At 32.5% G+C, this 21,273-nt stretch overlaps 1 protein-coding gene and 1 pseudogene across 1 annotated transcript; one reads left to right on the top strand and one right to left on the bottom strand.

Annotated features, from left to right (window-relative positions):
- The first annotated feature begins 7,298 nt into the window (after positions 1-7,298).
- LOC121259611 (homeobox protein knotted-1-like 1) lies at positions 7,299-14,888 on the top strand. Its single transcript, XM_041161246.1, has 5 exons — positions 7,299-8,270; positions 8,501-8,617; positions 8,911-9,055; positions 13,151-13,413; positions 14,485-14,888. The coding sequence occupies exons 1-5, from the start codon at positions 8,064-8,066 to the stop codon at positions 14,671-14,673; spliced, it is 921 nt and encodes a 306-aa protein (XP_041017180.1). The 5' UTR covers positions 7,299-8,063; the 3' UTR covers positions 14,674-14,888.
- Positions 14,889-17,081: 2,193 nt separating this feature from the next.
- On the bottom strand, positions 17,082-19,216 carry LOC121259602 (annotated as a pseudogene).
- Between the last annotated feature and the right edge of the window lie 2,057 nt (positions 19,217-21,273).

The raw sequence follows: 21,273 nt of genomic DNA, 5'->3' as shown, positions 1-21,273 counted from the left end.
GACCTTGATGTTTTACGAGAGAGACAAGGAAGGATGCGCTAGGGTTTTTTCTTATTAACTACCAAGAGGCATGCACGACACAAGCAAATTCACAGGTTGAAAATCGTTTGGAGGAAAGTTGTGGTTTTGCAAAAATTACCGTGAGTGGTTCTCACACGCCGCCCACGCTGTCTGTGGTCCTCACATGCCACCCATTCGGGCAACTCTTCTCGACACAAGCGCCAGATCACCGCACTTGCCACCACCAGACATTTCAAATCTGACATTTGTGGATGAGAAGAGACAAGTGTGTTGCCTTCACGGGCTGTCACAAATTCTAAAGTCCATCGGAGTTGGTCCAAACTGTAATTCATCATTTTTGTGTCTATCTTACTGCTTTCCTTTTTAATTTTATTATTGTTGATTAAAATAAAGAAATAGTTCATCTTTTGGACATTTGTCTATAGAGGTTGAGTCCTCTATTTGTATAAAGGGTGAGGTTGAGTCTCTTTTTAGACAGAGAGTGTTATCTATTGGACGTTTGTCTATAGAGAGTATCATTAATAGTGAAGATCAGACCAGTCACAAAAAGAAATAGTGTACTAGTAGAGCTCCAAATACATTATTTTGGTTTATGATGTTATGTTTGATATAAAGACATCCTAAAATGTATTTGGTAATGGATGTAAATTTATTTGATGAATGAATGGTGGCCATTTTTCATAAAAAAAAAAAAAAGATCACAACTCAAGTTGAAAATTTGCAAAACTCCACCACACATATTTTATTTAAATTAGCAACATCCCCACACTTATTAGGTTTTAAAATTCACAACTCAAGTTGAAAATTTGCAAAACCCCACCACACAAATTTAGTTTAAATTAAAAAAAAATTAACAAAATCCCCACACCTATTAGGTTTTAGAAGTCACAACTCAAGTTAAAAATTTGCAAAACCCTACCTCACATATTTAATTTAAAATAGCAACATAAACAATTTTTGTTAGATACTATTATAGTTACTAAATCAATGTATAGGATTACATGTATGACTTATATGTGATGATGATGATGAACTAGATTATGCAGATGATGTGGATGCCGCAAATGACATTATGGAAAGAGATTCTGAAACAAGTATGAACAATATGTTATTAAATAGATTGTGCTATAGACTTTTCATAATTACTTTATGCAAACTTTGCTAACAATGATAATGATTTTGAAGGATGCCAACGAAATGGAATGAAGAAATGTGTCTTTGCCGTCAAGTCTGGAACTAGTTGAGGACTCGCCAATTGAGGAAACCTTGCTGATCTATACACCAGAGGCAGACCAGTCAACAAATGGCAGTAAGTACATTGTTGCCAATAATTTATTATTCATATACTACTTAGGGAGAATTAAATGTTTTTAATACATATAAATATATTAGCTGACTCTTTGCTACATCGCAGGCGTGGCTCAACACATGGCTTGGGATTGGAAAAATGAGACGATATTTTTTCTAATGCATTAGAGGTGTGGATGATAGTGACACGTGGCTTTTCTCTTAATTTGGGACATTAGTTAGAACTTATGGGCCTTTTTACGTGCGATCTTGGCGAGATGTTTCAACTAAAGATCACATTTGTAGTCATGTACTGGTGAGTTTATATATCCCAAATCTTTTGAGAATTTTTTAACATATTATTAATGAGATGATGTTACTGTTAATAAGAATGATATCTTAATTTATTCATTTATTATGATGAATTCGAGCTAAATTTCGATCGTAAAGAGGATAGACAAACTGTGAATGAGTTGATGACTACATTATTTTAACATCACAAGGGTAGGTGTCATGAGCACTTCAAGAGATCTAAGACGTTGGAGGAGGTTGTTCAAACACATTTTCAACAAATGAATTTAGACGATTGAAGGAAGTACTGTGACCTTTTTGCAAGCTCAGATTATCATGTAATTGCATTTTTTTCCTATAACTTATTTAAATTATCTTGTGGTTTCATAGGCTATATTTAATATTTTCATTTTCTCCTGCAACACTTAAGTTTTATCAATGCACATAATAGATCGTCTTTGACAATCCACCTTTGCGCATGTTCAAGGTTATTCCAACGTCTTGCAGAGAAAATGGTAATTAGTTGTTATATATCTTTTTATAGTATTCTTTAATTAAGTGTTAACATGATTTAATTTTTCTAATGTGGCTTAATTAAAAACGTGATAATCTTGAAAATTTCTCCCTCATTCATGTGCATGGTATGATCCATATTGATGCCAACTGCGAGTGGACTGATCTTGTAGCCAGAAATAATTACCTAATTTTCAAATTATTATGCTATTATAGATATAATTTATTTTGCATGTTTTTCTATGATTATTTATTTATTTATTATTTATTGTAGTTTTTTTAATTATTGTAAGAGAAAATGATTGAGTAACAGTCTACCTTTGAGGAATCTTCTCCCAGTTTCTTAGGACCAAGTCTGGTTTGGTCATAGGGTGGGTACATTCCTTCAAGCATGTTGGTTCATCCTCCATGGCCTTGGGTTCAGAAGTGAATAATCTTACCAAAGATTTAGACGTTGCACGTAAAGAGATTGAGCAAATGAAGTTGAGACAAGAGTTAGAGGATCTTCTATCTCGACAATCACATTTAGAGACACGTTTGCTAGAGCATCAAAGAGATCAGGAGGAAAGAGTATGCATTGAAATTCAAGAACAGATACAACGAGAGATGTTGGTCCTGATGGAATATGTTATGTGACTATGTCACTACAGCAAGATTACGGTGGTCTGGGAAAGAATAAGAAATGAACTTTAATCTATATTTGGAACAAGATGCTATATATCTAGTAAATTTAATTTAATTTTGTACCTTCAGTCTCAAACATTTTCACACATTGTCTTTTATTTGTGTGTAATACAATTTAAACTTATAAATTAGTGTGATATTTAATTTTATCAATTTATTAATTTTGATTGAATTTACGTTTGAATGTGTCTCCATGTTCGAAGCAATATCCGAACATAAATAAGGATACGTGCAACTACAAACGTTCGCACGTACAATATCACGTTCGAACATGTAAGGTTCTCGAACGTGTAAACGTATACATAGACTTCCGAATGTATATCTCTTCATGTCCAAACAAATATTCGAACATAAAATATTGCATCATTTTGAAGTCACATTTCAAACATTCAAACGAAAGATATGTGCGAATGTATTTACTAACTGTCCGAAAGTCTATCTCTTCAAGTTTGAACTACTAATAACTAACGTTTGAATTTAAAATTCTAATATCAACTTTCAAACGTTCAAACGAAAAATAAGTGCAAACGTATTTATTAACCATCTGAATTAATATAATCGAATGTTAAAAAAGTAATGTTCAAATATTAGTCAGTCAGATTCATATTCGAACGTATTTTTTATGACAGAAATTGACTATCACAAGTGGTTATCACATTCGCACGAAAGAATTAACGGCAAACTATCTTTTTGTGACGGTTGAACAATAAACCGTCACAAAATATATTTTGTGACATTGTGGTGTGTTGATACATTGACGGTTTCTATTCGGCACAAAAATCCTTTTGTGGCAGTTTTCTTTTTTGTGATGGTTATATCCATCACAAAACATGCAATCTGTTATAGTGTCCTTATACATTTTGGTTTTTCATTTTATTTTCTGATTTTTTAAGTAAAAAATTATACAAATAAACTAGTTGTAACATATTTATACATTTTAAAGGAAATAAAATATAGTAACAGTAACTTTGACCCAAAAAACCAGCTTCTGAAGGAATAGTGGGTCATGAACTCCGCCTTTGATCATGGAATATTGTCCATATACTTCATTATTAAGTGTATGTTTCTGTTTGTAGATCGGTAGGCCTACCTAAATTGCTTTCCCTAGCAATATAGTTTCCCATTTTAATTTGGGTGGGTGCCGGCTGCTTTTATGGCTTTGTTTTTTCCTCCACAAAAAAAAAAAAAAAAAAAAAAAAAAAAGTGATTTGCTATACATCAATTAATATTCATCTTCACACTCTATATCTGATAATTATTTTTTTTATAAAATGAAATGTGGAGATGAATAATAACTTGTGAGAAAATTATTCAATTTAAAATATTCAGAGCTGTCCATTCCAAAACAAATCAATTTCAGAAAATTGGAATGAAACCACGAGCTTCTCTGCATGCTTCTGACCCACTAATCAATTGGGTAATCAGTGATTAATGCGAGCTAGTCTCTCTAAATTAATGGCTCTATAATATAAAACCATTTTATGAGTAAGGTTTTAGAATATGATTATTTTTTACAATTGTCTCACGTTGTACGTACTAGATTCTAATTGACTGAGAATTCATGTAAGTTTGCATCATATTCTTCTCTTTTCGTATATCAAGAAAGAGTATTTGACATTGTACCCTTAAATTAACAAAGAAAAAATGAATTATTAAGTGTGGAGGCTCAGGGCTGATATTGGCTGCCGTGGGAGCTGATCTCTTTTGGTGCCAAATGTATAGCATATAAAGTATACAGTTGTCGATCGATGTAGGTTTTTGGTTGTCAGATGGTCCGAAAATGATAGACAATGGGAGAAAATAAAATAATTTATGTGATTCGACACTGAGATTTATATTCATAAACGTACAATCAGCTTGGAGAGAATGAATCTACCATACAAAACAAGAAAATTATACACATACAAATTAAGTCCTCAAGCTTTCTACCAGAATGTGTTCCTTTTTAATTTTAAGATATTGCATCCCCTTTTTATCAAATAAGAGCGTCTAAAATTAGGCTGTTTGTTTGCAACATTTTTCTTTTATATGGATGGAGTCATGATTCTTGAATATAGTGATGGGTAAAGTTAAACAGCCCATATAATTAAAGCTACAATATATATATATATATATATATATATATATAAGTTAAAAGAGTAATCAACTAAAAACGCTTATTGTGCATATAGAAAGAAGAAAGATTAAATCGAAGACTCCATGCACTTAGTTTTTCTTAATTTGGAGTAATTGAAAGAGCGAAAATAGAAGATCCAATAATAAGGGTTTAAAATTAGGAAAATGCTATTATGCCACCTGAGTTAATTGTCATTTCATTGTGACTGCTTTTGTATTTAATTTTTTTTACTTAATGATTAAAAAATAATTTTTCATATATTGGTATATATTTTTTTTAAAAATATTAAAAAAAGATAAAAATAAAAAAATAATTTTATGCTAGCGGTAAAAGTTAGACGCCACGTGGTAATACTCTTAAAATTATACTCTAGAGAGGATGATAATCTATAATATTAGAATGTTCATTTATTTATTTATTATTGTTTAGAAGATCCAAAGTGGTAGGCGTGGATCCTAACAAATATGTCATATCAGCTTTATTATTACAAATGAAAGGTGAAATTCATAAAACCCGAAATTCGTGAAATAAGGGTTAAGAACTCAAGTATATAATTAATTATTGAGTATTTTGTTATTATCCTTTTTAGACTACATTCGATTGGCAAGCATATTTCAATTTATCTTAAAATAATTATTAATAGAGTTTATTATTTTTTAACTTTTTATAAAAAAGTTAAATTTATATCAACGTATTTCATATATTAAAACACATATTTCAACTTATTTATATTCAAACACATCTTAATGTGACACTCAAAACATGATTACTATTCATAAATCAACTTAGATTATTTGAGATCACCTTAATATCCAAATCCAGCCTACTCTTCCGCTATTGTTTTGATCATCACAAATATTTTTTTAATAAAAATTCTTTGATGGACCATGCCGCAAGACTGAAAAATTAATAAAAAATTTAAAGCCATTTTAAAAATAAAATAAATTGTTCTAAAAATTAAAGAAATCAAATTATGAATTATGTATATAAAAAAAAGGGTACACCTCAATTTAAAAACCTAAAGCCGCTTGGCCATTGTACTAGTAGTCATAAATCATGCTGAACACATTCATTTCCTTGGTTTTGGACAAAGGGATAAAGTTTTCTTTTAATTTGGGTTGGATGAAACTTTCCTAGACCAATTTATAAAAATGATGTGTTATTTGAGCTTGTGATTAGATTCAAGTTAAAAAAAAAAAATGACATATATCCATTCATTCATTAAAAAATATGTACTCGCCAAATATTCAATGGACACAATAATTTTTTGTAGGAGTTGAAAGAAGTTTCAATTTATTTAGTTTAGAAGAAAACTTTATCTTTGAAGTACGACTCCTCTTTAATTATTTTTATTTTAAAGTTCAATAAAGTTTTAAAATTTAAAAAGGATTTTAAAAATGGATTTGTTATATATTAATCACTATTTACCTCCACACTTTGCAACTGACAATTTTTTTATAAGATATAGAGTGTGAAGTAGTGAATAATAATTGATGAGAAAAATTATTATTTTAAAATATCTTACTCCTTTTTAGACATGACGCCATCCCAGATGGAGGATTTTTATTGAAAGAAATCACAAACTCAAAAATTGATAAAATAAAAAAACTTAAAAGAGTAGAAAGTTAAAAGCTTAATTTGACATGCGGAAAACATATTGCATGTAACCATCAACCAACACAGTATAAAATTGATGAACCCGAAATTTTTGCATTTTTTTTTATAAATCTCAAACTAGATAAATTTTATAGAAATTTATTAAAAAAGTAAATCCTATTAATTTTTTTTTATATTTTTTAATCTATTTTTTTTATAAAAAAATTATATGAAGTTTATTTATTTAAGATTTGTATATGTATGATTACTCTTTCTTTTCAACTTTTATCACAAAAACTACATATTTTCCTGCCCGTGTCAGCATATTTATCGCATTGAATTTGTCTCATCCTAAAAAAACAGAAAACAAAAATAAAATAGTTTAACATAGAAGTCCATGCAACATGCAAGCAAAACGGGTAGAAACCATGACTATGAGGGGGAAGCAAGAAAAACACAGGTATTTTAGATCTCTTCAAAAGCGGTACTCTCTCTCCCTTTCCTCATGTGCTTTACTTCCCACAAGCTTGCATTCTGATTTCTGAGAGTGAGAGAGAGAGAGAGAGAGAGAGAGGTCGGGATAGGTATCTTCATGTGAAGGGTGAAAAGGACAGGATAAGGTACAGTATGAAGTTGAGGGGAGTCCACCCACATTGTTTTCGTTGGGACCCAGAGTTCCAGACCTTAACCAATGAGAGCACGAAATCTGGCACCATGTGTTGTCAGAGTTAAACCTAAGCCTATATCAGATAGATAAATGACCTCTATAAATACGGGCTACTCCCAGCTCGACCTTGTCTTTAAACTCCTACTGTTTCAGTCTTTAACTGTGTCCAGTGTCCACTGTCCCTATTCTATCCCTCTCTCTCCTTCTCAAGTCACGGTTCTTCTCCATAGTCCATCTTTCATTTCTTTCTTTTTCTCGTCTAGTCTCTTTTGCAGGTGTCCCCCTCTCTCTCTCTCTCTCTCTCTCTCTCTCTCTCCCCGCTCTCCATCTGTTTCGCTCTTTCTCATGTTTTCTTGGAAAAGAAAGTAAGGTCAAGTCTTTTTCCGAGCCCTTCTTGATTCCTCTCTCTTTCTCTCTCGCTCTCTCTCTCTCTCTCTCTCTGGAACTTTATCATTAGGATTCATGAACTTCATGTAGTGGCGGCTTGTATCGATTTCAGAAAGCATATACATAGGTCATCTTGTTTTACGCTTTTAGCACATTCGGTATTGCTTGTAGCTGCGTTACTGATTTTTTAGCGTAAACAAGTTTTTGTTCACTGTTCAAACCTAATCCCCTCCCCTCCCTCTCTCTGATTCTTGAGCTTAAAGTGTTCGTAATGATACTCTAGAAAGATATTACCGTGGCTGTTTGCTTACCTGGCTGTAGATTAATGTCACCTCTGCTTAAACCACAATGCATTTGTGTCTAATTCTCTTCTGGCCTGTCTCTCCCTTTGAAATTCTTTCATGAGTTGGAGTTTCTTTAGATCAGCCTAGAGGGATAGATACTGGGACTAATTAATATTCCTTTGACTAGCTTGACCGTGAGAGAGTTGAAATTCCTGCGATGGAAGAGTTTTATAGGCTTAATCGGCCTATAGTATCTTCTTCTAATACTTCAGCTAGATTTCACGGCTCTATGGATAACATGCTCCGATTCGAAGAGGCTGAGCCAGAAGTCGGAGGGTCGGAGGTGATGGATCTGATCAAGACCCAGATTTCCAACCATCCTCTTTATCCAAATTTGGTTTCTGCTTACATAGAATGCCAAAAGGTTACCATTCTATTATTGGATAATTTGATGATTCTTCTGAACTGTTTATACTGATCAGGGAAAAAATAATTGAAAATCAAAGGGCATGAGCCGCTTTTTATTATTATTGATATTGTGGGCATAAAGGTTGTGTTGGCTTTAATTTCTCCCAATCCCCCACTTTTCCCAACTTCTCAACAGTTAAAATTCCAAACTAGTTTTCTCTTTTTATTGATTTTTTGGGCTTAAAGGTTGGAGCTCCCCCAGAAATTGCGTCTCTTCTTGAAGAAATCAGCCGAGGAAACCACTACGCATTAGGCAGTACTTACAGTGAGATAGGAGCTAACCCAGAACTGGATGAATTCATGGTACTTAAAACATTAAAGCAAATCATTCACTTTTCTTCACTTGTTTTGAATCTTTTTCATTTTTAGTATGCAATATTGTTCTATGGCTACTAATTAAGAAAAATGGTAACGAAAGAAAACTTGGGAATCTCTTCACAGTTTGATCAGCAATCAAATGGTATACGTGCGGCATGCTTCGCCTTCTTTCCTTTTTTAAAGATATATTCTCTGTCTTGGTAGTAAAGGTATTAGTTTTTCTTTTCTTTTGGCTAAATAATAAAGGTATCAGTTACTGTTTACTGTTGTTTTCCCAGGAGGTATACTGTAAGACTCTATACAGATACAAGGAGGAGCTATCCAAGCCGTTCGATGAAGCTACCTCATTCTTGAGCGGCATTGAATCACAGCTCAATAATCTCTGTAAAGGAACCTTGACAAGAACCTTGGATTATCGTTCTGGTATGTATACGTCTGTTTTCAATTGTTTGTAACAGTGATATTTACTAAATTATTATGTCCTTGAGCGCTTGACTTGCACTGTTTCAGCGCGCTTGACTTGCACTGTTTCACCTTCAAGTATTGCTAACTGCTAAGAATAAATATACATGGGTCATGTGTTTTGTACCTAAAAAATGACATGAATGGTGGAGATCAGTCTAATGAGCTTAAAAGCTTGTTCCTCATCTCTACGTCATGTTTTTTCGAGTTAAAATAACTGGAAACCTCTAAAAAAATGGGCACTATTTTCCGTACACATTCTTAGCAATATACGATCTGTTTAAGCTATCCCCCACCGCACACCACGTTATCTTATTACTATTACCATATGTTTGTTGAATATTCCGATAGCCTGTAACCACACGTTTTTGGACATGATTTAACCACAGAACTTCCCAAATTTTTAATGCAAATGGCTCTATTATTATTAATTATATCACTATTTTGCTTATGTTTCATGGATCCATGCATGGTACTCATGTGAAAACTGCAGTGCATGCTATTGGATTTAGAAAGCCCTACAAAAATACAAATGTTTGGTTGATTTTGCCATTTTCATCTATTGGGATGCCTGTTTTATTATCGTTTAGTGGGTTTTACTTCTTCTGGATCATCGAACTTCTATATGTCTTCATCTTCTACTGCTTGTGTATCACTTATGTTGCTCTGAAAATGATTAGCAAGATCAAAATCGATTCTTCATATTCTACAACGCACCAAGTCTTGTGTTGAAATATCCCTAGCTCAATGCCATCCAGATACTTGTAGTCAAGGACGAATGCATGGCCCCTCCACCCTAACCAAACATCTATGCTATTAAAAGGAGTATTACTCGTAGTTTAGGTCATTTGGCAGTAAGCGGCCCCCAAAATATCCCACCCAAGTTGGGTGTTTTTTAATCTATATACCAGATCTCTATGCGTATTTGTAAAATTGATCTTGCCACCATTCTTGACGTTATTTTCTTTGAAAAAAAAAGAAAAAAAATTGATAATGAAATTGAAAAAATGACGAAAATTTTTCTATATATCTTGTCATGGTCGATCTCTTCGTCAACAAAAATATATAACTAACATTGGAACATCGATCATTACTCATTAACGGATAAATCCACTGCTCCATATTTTATAAATAATGTAAATTAATGTTATAAAATTGTAAGTTGTTTGATAGTGATTCCCTCAGTGTTGATGCTTCTGTTTTCAATAATATTCATTGAAAAATTAAGCTTTTCGTGGATATTTTATTTTCTAATACATTTGAAATTAAAAATTCATAAGATATGTTTTTTTATATGGGGGTTCGCGGGTAGGGGCCGGGGAATTGAATCACATTACAAGGCCATTCACAAAAGATCTATATGTTTGTAAGTGTTTCAAGTTCTGTTATAATTTTGGTCATGTATAGTGCATTAAAAAAGCATGCTTTTGTCCAAAACCAGAAGATCGATTGAGAAAATGAATCCGGCCTCTCTAAACAAAAATCCTAGCTAACTTTTTACTTTATTTTTCTTTTTTTTTTTTTTATAATTTATTTATCAATGCCATATTTTCCCAAATATAATTAAAGGTGCTTGTTTTGCTTCATTAATTTGTAACGGACATGGAGTGATTTTGTTGCGCTCCTTGGGTTTCCTACATCACGGGAGAGGTTTGGATAGTGAGTTGAGATGAGAGTTGAAAGTTGAATAAAATATTGTTGAAATATAATTTTTTAATATAATTTTTGTTTTGTGATTTGAAAATTTTGAATTGTTTATTATATTTTGTTTGAAAGTTTTGAAAAGTTGTAATGATTAGATGAGATGAGTTTAGATGGTTTTTGAATCCAAACAAGGCCTAAATCTCTAAGTTTGTTTTTATTGCTGGCTTTCAAAGTTGACGGGGGATTGATTCTAATTGAAGTATAAGGAGGAAAGGCTCCCAGGATCAGCTATTGATGCCAATTAAATTTTCTGGAGGAACGCACCACTTGTCGACTAAAAAATTTAAACTGATGAGAAGAAGTAAATCTAATTATTCGAACTACATTCCGACAAGGTTTATCGATGCTCTTCCTTGAGAATGAAACTCTATGATTTCTTCAAACTGACCTGATAATCTTCAAGTGGTTTCTTTACAAAAGTACAACAATATTAGAATTAAGAACCTGTTTAATTTTATGTGAATAATTCAGTCACAGGCTATTACCAGACCTTCCATCTTACTGATTAACATGTTTGCCTGTTACCTCTAGTAGCATCCAAAGTACTGAGACATTAACAAACTTCGAGATATGGGAAAGAGGTATATATGGGGAAGTCCCTTCCCCCTCTCTGAATTTGTCCTCGGGGAATATAAATGGCTATGGCTTTTTATGTATATTTACAGTGCTATGTCAGCTTTTAGTTAAAGTGCAACACCAACATTGTCCTGAGTCCTTTGTTGTTATCAACATAATTTGCCCTTCCCCCATTTGCTTTAAATTTTTTCTTTCAAATAGGGTAGGCTCTCAAATGGGTACAACACGAAGCATGATCACCACATGCATATTAATCATATCTTTCACATGTGAGTGAAGCTTAATCGGTACAACTATTGAAGGGAATTGAGAAAATTAGCCTAGAGATTGTTGAGAAATCCCACACGGCTTAGGAACAAACTCATTCTGGTCTTTATATGGAGTTACCTCACTCCTCCTATTAGGCTCTTTATGAGGAGAAATGAGTCTCTATAGAGATATATATACCGGCCATTGTTGAACAATGAAAGAGTTACTGTTGAGTAGGCTGGTTTTGGTTTCCTCCTGAGATTTGAGAATTTTTCATTAGCAATAGGTCTGGTTTGCTTTCAAGACTAAAATCCAAAACTTTGAAAACCTCACACCTAATCATTACAATTTTTCCAAATTTCTACACAAAATAAAATAAACAATTCAACTTTTTTAAATTTCAAAATAAAAATAATATTAAAAAATATATTATAACAATATTTTATTCAACTTTTTAATTTTAGGCCTCATTTGCATTCAAAATCCACCTCAATTCATCTCATATCATTATTACAATTTTCCCAAATCTCCACACAAAATATAATAAACAATTCAACTTTTTCAAATCCAAAAATAACTTTCCCAAATTCCCACACAAAATATAATAAATAATTTAACTTTTATTCTACTAATCACAAACCATCTCAACCCATCTCTAAATCCAAACCACTCCTTAATCTCATCTCATCTCATATTTGAAAACAAATGGGGCCTTAGTGTTTAATTTAGAACTTAGAACTAAACAAAATGGCAACTTAACTTCAGATCAGCTTAGTGCTTGTCTGAAAAACTTTGGCTGGGGTTCGGCCAATGTATCAGTACTCTATAGGGAGGAAACTAGATACAGGATGATGAATAAATATCCACACATTCAGCATGCTGCTTTTGTTTTTTATAGTTTCAACATCGACTCACTTTTCCCTTTCCCAACCTTTGTTAGGGCGTGTTTGGATTGAAGATTTTCTTGATCATTTTTTAATTTTTGAGGAAATTTCTATAGATGAGTTTTTGTTGGATTTTGTAAAAGTGATTGGACCTATATATATTAAATTGTGTTTGAATTAAGAAAACATTTCTATAGAAAACGTTGTGGAGTCCATTAAAATTATCTTGGAAGAAAAATTTTGTGAGTTTTTTTTTTTTTTAAATCACAAAACTTGATGCAAATGATGATTAGATGAAAATTATATATGAGAAACTAAAATTCATGCTTTGGTATGTAAAAGAAAACTTTTGGTTACCATACATGTTCTTAGTGCTTGATGTTGAAGTTCACAACATGTTTGATCATATGCCATTATGGCCAATAAAGACAAAAAATCAAATGCCATGTGGTTTACTATTTTTCTACAAAATAGTTGGAGTCCCTTGTTATAAATTAGTGAGGACCATCTCTAACACATTCTAATAATATTTATTTCATGTGATTAAGTAGTCTGTGCTGGCATGCATGCATTGTTTAGGTAAGGATTTCTAAACCCTTTAGTGCTTCCCATGGAACTTTTCTTTCTTTCTGTGTCTCTTTAGATGAAGCAACTGGGACTAATTCAGGGGAGGAATTAAGTTATGGGGAGGTAGATGCAGCAGCACTTGAAAATCAAGAGCTCTCTTCTGCTGGCCCTTCAGGAGACAATGAACTAAAAGAAAAGCTCCTTCGAAAGTACAGTGGCTATCTTAGCAATTTGATGAAAGAGTTTTTAAAGAAAAGGAAGAAGGGAAAGCTACCAAAGGATGCAACACTAGCATTGATGGATTGGTGGAATACTCATTATAGATGGCCATATCCGACGGTAAACTGAATATTATCTCATGGTTTTTCTTCCTTTGAATAATTGAAAATTTGGTTTTAATTTTATCTATAGTCTTCCATTTATAATTTTATGAAGTAGGAAGGATTTGTTTGACTCAAATACACAAGGAGTATGTGTACGCAAAAATTAGGAAAAAAAACAAAACAAAAAAGAACCACCCTATTTTGTTGCAATTACCTACTTACATTGGGCTATGTTCACACACAAGGATCTTAGGGTGTCTATGCTTGGGGGAAGTAGAAGTATGGAACCATATACATGTGAAGTACTAATGACAGCAGAAGCAAAGTACATAGCATCACTTATAATGAGAATATAACAAGCTGGTTGTTTGAGAAATTTGTAGTATGAATCCCAAGTGGTGAAGGCTTTGGTTTTGGAGTATCACTCCCTTCAAGGTCCAAGGTTCAACACCTCATGGGTGCAAACAATCATTTGGGGCCACACACCCTAGTGAAAAGTCAGCGATTTAACCAGTTCTGTGTAAGGAAACTTTTGAGGGTGCGGTGCACATGACCGATGTTTACTCTGTAGAGGTGGGTCCGAAAGGTCCTGTCTTGGAGAGGGTCCCCGAAATTAAAAAAAAAAAAAAAGAAGAAGAAAAATAAATTTGTAGTCTACTTGATCTGTTCAAGAAGAATCTGAGACATCCCTTACAAATTGTCACTGCCGGCAAGCCCTCTGCAGTGACACGGGTCTTCTCCGTTTCACTATATGGATAGTGGTGTATTTTGGTCATTCTATATCATGTTCATGACAAGTAAAATGATCAAAATATTTCATGTTTTACACTAATCGGATATTATCTATTTATTTAACTTGTAATTAAGAGGATGCAATCCCATCAAAATCATTTTTCCCAATGTGAAACTCTAAAGATATAAGTTCTTGCCTGAGAATTTTCACACGATTGTGGTTGGTTTTTGAAGTACTGGGTGATATCATCATGTATGTCATATTATATATATAGTAAGAAATTAGAAAGAGTATTTTGGGATGCATTTAAATCTTGTTTATATTTTGAAAGAATGAATGATATTATTGGTACAGGAGGAGGAAAAATCAAGGTTGTCGGAGGTGACAGGATTAGACCAAAAACAGATAAGCAATTGGTTCATAAATCAGAGGAAGAGGCATTGGAAGCCATCTGAGGACATGAGATTTGGTCTCATGGACGATGTTAGCAGTAGTGCTGGAGGACCTATTTATTTCGATCCTGGAGATAGAACAGGAAGATGATTTCTTTATTATTATTATTATTTTTTTTCTATTTTATAATTTGGTTTTAGTGCAAGCATCATATTCTGGTTAGATTATTGCCTGTAATCCTATATATATATATATATATATATGTTTTGTCATGTTGATCTGCTGTAGTGAACTAAGTACACTAAAGGCAGTTTTTTTTGTCATTTGCTTCCTCTTATAAGAATCTGTAGATAACTTTGATTATAGCACCCAACCCATTATACTGAAAATGATCAAGAAGGTAAGAAAGCAAGATGAGATGAGATGAGTTCTGGGTTGGATTGGACCTGTGATAAATTTGCTATCTATATAATTAAGAAGAAAGAAGTAATGAATCTATCTTGATGCATGGAAAATAGGCGAATAATTCAGATCTTATTTAATTCAAAAATATAATGTTATGAGCATTTGATTTGATTTTATCTAAATAGAAGTTATTCAGTGAAATGTCCTCCCCCTGCATGTACCTTCTTTTTGAAGTTTTTCTTAACGTTTCAAGTATTTTAACTAAAAATGCATACTTTAGTTAAATGATTTGTACAGTGTTAGGGGTGTGTATGTCTTTGCCTTCCCCTTTTTTTTTAAAAAAAAAAAAGAAATTTGACAAATACAGTATCCACATAAAAAAAAAATATATATATATATATATATTTTTAACGGTATTTTTTTAAAGGATGTATTTGTGCATCCTAAAACTATATTTAAGACTAATTATTATTTTTTTAATATATTGGACACTGTCATCTCATTTGTGCTTTTTAAAGAGAGATGCTATTCATCTTTCAGTTTGCTAAGATGCACATGAGCAAACTACGACAGAAGCTTGTGAAAAACTCCGCTCTGCAGTTGGCTCCAGAAAAAGGCAATAGATAGATGCTGATTGGAATTTCAAGAAGAGAAGTCTCCCTGCAAACTGGGCCTCTCAAAGATGCTTGGAAGTTGACAGCTGCGTGATTTTGAGGTTGAAGGGAGATTCGAGTCTTGTGCATGACCAAATAACAGAGCCTGATCTTTTACTTATAAATGAAGGAAGATCTTTAAAAAAAAAAAAAATCAATTAGTTTGGACTTCTATGATTTGTATATTTATCTTAATCCAAGTTACATTTTGCATTCTTGAATACCAACAGTTTCTAATGCGCACTCAGCCTTGTTTGGACATTTGGAGTATTTTAGAATTTTGTGAATAATAATGAAATGGTTTGAGTGAAAATATTTTAATGGGTTCTAAAAAATGAGAGAGGGAAATTTAATTAAAAATATTATAAAGTTAAAAAATTATTTGAATATTATTTTTGTTTTAAAGTTTGAAAAAATTGTATTGATTTTTGTATTTAAATAATGATTATGTAATGATTAGATAAAAAATTTAAAAATTTAAAATTGAAAAGTATTTTGTATTTGAGTGAGATTTGAGAATGAAATTATGAAAAATTTTAAGAATTCTAAAAATTCTCATAGTGTCCAAAGATGCGTTTAAATTATTGACTTTGTCACATTGCATTTTAGGCTAGCACAAAGTTGCAATGTGCACTCTTGCAATATTCGTTGATCGTGTATTCTAAATTATTTGAGCCTAGTAAGTGAACAACGATCGAATAAATGATGTTTGATTAAGAATGAAAAAATAGGTGTTGTGTCACAAATTTGAGATTAATTTTGAACATGGGATATAGATTTTGGCTTATAAATTGATATGTCCATCACAAATAAAGCAATTGATTTTATGAGTGCATGATCAATTGAGACAGATTGAACCTTAAAGGGACTTTTGGATCAACAGAAATTAAAAGCTGTATTTTGCCCTTCAATTGACATATGCAACTACCCTAGGGAGATGAAATAAAAGTCACTCGGAACAAGATTCAGAAATGGATTGCTCCAAGTGAAAGATGAAAGCAGAGAGATCTCTCAAGTAAATGAAAGAAGTTAAATATGTATATATATATATATATATATATATATATATTATATGCATTTAGTACATTTTTTTAAAAAATAATAATAAAAAAAAGCAATAGAAGGATCCAATTTCTTGTTTTTGCAGTGAAATGGATTAAAATGCCAACAGAAAGAATGAAAATATCAAACATCCATGTTGGAAATATATAGTATATAAGTAAGGGTAATGATAGACTTACAACTCGTTTACCACTACTTTACTACTTTCAGTATATTTTTTTTTTTAAAAAAAAAAATTTAAGTATTTTTTTTAATATCTTTAATCATTACGAAAAAATTTAAAAAATATACAATTTTACTAATAATCACTTTCTTAATTATTAAGTAAAAGAAAATTTAAAAAGAAAATTTAAAAAATTAAAAAGAATAGTAAAAAGATAGTAGAAGAGTGGTAAGACTAACATTATTCTATAAGTAAACTAGTTGTGCATGACAGAAGGAGCCAGTTCCTTGTTGCTTTGTCCAGCAGTCATAAATGGATGTCTTGAGAGTTGAATCTGATCAAATACTGCCCATTTCTCAAAAAGTACTGCTGCATTCACAACGGAATCACAAAAAAAAATTTCACAAGTTGACGTGACTCTATCTGATTTGTTGAATTGCTTTACAATGGAAGTAAATTTACAATCTGATAAACTGCATTACGCTATATCAGTTTATGAGATTACTTTTGTATAATTCCTTTATGGTTAGAGTATTTCCCTTTCCCAAAATAGGTTCGGATACAAGGTTTAGATGTCAGTACATGATATGTTTGGGACAAGCACTACTGTATAGGCATTTGATATTTTCGCGCAATGACGACTGAATTAATAACCTCATCAATAGGATGAAACACCGAAAGAACCTCGAATCCACGAAGATCACACGGATCAACCACCGGATAGAGCAAAGCTCCTTTTCATTCTTGTCTATGCCCACTAGAGCTGCCTAGAAAACAACTTCATAATCTTTTAAAGCAGTTGTTACATTCATGATATGATTATCATTGGTATGGAAGAACATTCTGGTCAGGATCAGATGAAACTAAACGAATAGCCTTCAAATTGGCTAAAGGGTCGATCGATATCATGATTCATAATTGTGAAAGGTCGTGGTGGCAAGGTGATTAGAAATATAGAAACCAATACAATTGAGGTAAGGGAAGAGGACCCGAGCCCACAAAGGCAATTTTGAAAGGGTTATGGGTGCAGTGTGTTGGGCAAGGATGGTGAACTCAAATGAAGCTAAGCAGCTTGGTGAACTAAAATATGGAGATGGTCAAGTGGGTTTTCATGAGAGCCCAAGAAGGTAGAGAAACGGCTCTCCAAAAGTCCCTCAGACTCCCCACAAAGCCTAATGAGCTTTGACCTCATTTCTTGCACCCTTTTGCACAAGCAGCTTGGTTACATGATCAATTGGACTTGGTGGCATATATGCATGTGTGCACAAGTTAAGTATGTTCACATCTTTGGAGGGTTTGAGATTCTCGAGGCTTGAGATTTGCTCACCATCTCAAACTCTTCTTCTACTAAAAGCTCTTGGCAGCTAATGTCGACACTATGGGGTTATCGGAGAGACTTCCAAACAAGAAGTGGTATTATAAAGACACTATTCAAGGTTAAATTAAATACACTCTCTTGTCCTCTAAAGGGGTTATCAGCTAGGGGTATTGTGGGGCCCGCATCATATGGATATTAGCTAAATACTTGAGTTATTATTTAAATTTTTAGGGTTTCTGGATCTACATTTATCTTATTCATAAAGATTTAAATAATTTGACTTCTTTTATTCAAATCCGTCACGCAACTAGATATAAAATTAATATGCAGTGTCGTGTCCATATGCCTTACGCAACTATAAGATAATTCAAGATTTGTGAATTTACTTTTGTCTGATTCATAAAGATTTAAATAATTTGACTTCTTTTATTCAAATCCGTCACGCAACTAGATATAAAATTAATATGCAGTGTCGTGTCCATATGCCTTACGCAACTATAAGATAATTCAGGATTTGTGAATTTACTTTTGTCTGATTCATAAAAATTTAAATAATTTGACTTCTTTTATTCAAATCTGTCACGCAACTAGATGTAAAATTAACATGTAGTGTCAACTCTATATGCCTTATGCAATTATAAGATAATTCCAGATTTGTGAATCCGATCACTTTGTTCGAATCATTATACTTTGGATGACAATTTTTTTTAATTGATCACAATTGTACATTTAACTTAATGGTAAAATGCCTTTGAAGTGAACATACTTTGGATTCATTTGGATTGTTCACCAACATTATTAATCATGTAACATAATGCAATAATTCTTATTGTTTATCAATCAAAAGGAAAAAATCTATATTTTTAAACTAATCATACTAAGAAGCTACTAACTAATCGATCGACATGATAATACAAGTTGGTTGAGTTTTCAGGTAATTGGCCAAGGTTAGCTAGGTTGATCATTGGCAAACTATTTCCAACAAGAAAAGCAATAAAATTTGACAAAGTTTTGAACTTTTTCATTATGCTAATTTTACAAATTAAGCTGTTTACAGCTTGATGGATGGGGCCACAAGCAATTATACGCCATTTCCAACTAGTATATATGATCGTCAAGTTATGCTTAAATCAAGTACAGATCGATCTCGAGGATCATCTACTGCATGTTGCTATCATGTATTTATATATGTAATAATTAAGAAAATACAGCTTATTAGATAGTTAACGAATTGCATTATCCCTCGAAATTAATCCTACTAATTAATTAATTACTCTGTGCATGATTGCTTCAAATTTCTGTCAACTTTCCCAACAAATAATTGGGGAAGGAAGCATTGTAACAGAAACATATATATATATAATATATATAAGGCATTATACATGGAAAAAATTAATGTTGGTAATTAGAATCCTCTTACAAGTTTATGAAGAAATTAATTAGGCTTAAGTAGTACTACTTCACTGATGAGTTTTAGTTGATCTCATCATGCAGACATCATAATTTAATATATATATATATATATATATATACACACACACACACACATGATATGGCTAACTCTATCGATCAGATCTGATGTAACTCACTCAAAATCTATCATATGCTTGATGTAGAAATAGATAGAACGCCTGATCTTGCTCTTATTCATTTGTGAGATATTTGTCATGAAAGAGAGTGCTGAAAAAAATAAGTATTTAATCATCATGAGCCTGCTATCCCTAGTTTGCAGATCACTTCTAATTAAACTCACTTTATTATTTCCCCACCACTACTAATTATCCCATTTTAATTAACCTGTGTATTAATTAATATTGGACTCCCTTCTTTTTTTTAAAAAAAAAAAAAAAAAAAAAAAGAGAAGAAGAAGATTAGAAGAAGACAGATCATCTAGCTCTTTGCGTTATGTAGGCCTGGCTAATTAAGTCAAATTAAATAATTATGTTACAAATTAAGCAATTGATCTACATGATGAGATTGGATGTGATAGGAAAGCATGCAATATTGAGGGGCGGTAGAGTACTGATCTGAAACATGCATGCAAATTAAACAAAATGGAAACAGCTAGCCTGCAAGCATCATCCAACTTATAATTTTGGAACTAATCACAGATCATTGACAAGATCATGACCGACAAGGACCATGCATGCTGCTAATTCCCCCTACCCCCCCCCCCCCCCCCCCCCCCCCCCCCCCAAAAAAAAAAAAAAAAAAGTCATTATATCTCATGTCGATGAACAGATAATTAAAGAAAACACCCCTTGATCATAGATATAATTAACAAGAAATTACAGGTACGCCTTGATAAATAAGATGTTATAAGCACAAGACGTCATCCGCCAATAGCAACGTACCAACAAAATCATCATGAATTGGACCAACAAACCAATTAGCGTCTTCAGCATATATATATATATATATATATATATATATATATATATATATCCTACTGGAATTAGAAAAATGAAAGTCAAATTATAAGTAACGTACTGCAAGGCAGAAATACCGTTTGAATATAGCTAAAAATTTTGTTGCCAAGTCTATAACTACGAAAATAGTAGACAACACCACCTTAGCAAGATCAAGCTGATGAAACAATCTTATATATAAAGAAGTTGCTTACTTGCACGCGTAAATGTGCGCGCATTATGTCATGGCGCCATGTGAATTGATCTATTCGCTAGTAGCTAGATTAATTACCAAATGATCAATTAAAGAGGAAAATTTCTAAAAACAGATTGAGCCGGGCTTCTAATTTTGTCTTGAAATTGAAGTTGCATGAAACCAAACAAAACATGCATGTTTGGAGTAGCAAAACATGTCAGACATAGATGAACAAGCTGACAAAAATTCATAATGGAGAGAGAGAGAGAGAGAGAGAGAGAGATCAGAGATGATTGTTTGGTCTTCTGATCAGCGGACATGACTTCCTCAATCGGCCTGTTTTCACTGTTACAGATTATTAGCGAAATGATAACATACTTCATATCATTAGCAGGGAGCTGAAGAACACTGAATATGAAGAGGTCAGGTTCATGAGTTGAGACCATATTGCTAGCTAGCTAGCATGATTACTTTGAAGAACTGGCTGATAAATCAGATCAGGTTAATGATATAAGAAGTCGAACGTGGTGAGGTGAGAATATATA

The sequence above is a fragment of the Juglans microcarpa x Juglans regia genome, chromosome 4D (assembly GCF_004785595.1).
Source record: "Juglans microcarpa x Juglans regia isolate MS1-56 chromosome 4D, Jm3101_v1.0, whole genome shotgun sequence".
Lineage (NCBI taxonomy): Eukaryota > Viridiplantae > Streptophyta > Magnoliopsida > Fagales > Juglandaceae > Juglans > Juglans microcarpa x Juglans regia.
The sequence above is the reverse complement of the archived record's forward strand: the minus strand, read 5'-3'. Positions and strand labels throughout refer to the sequence as shown.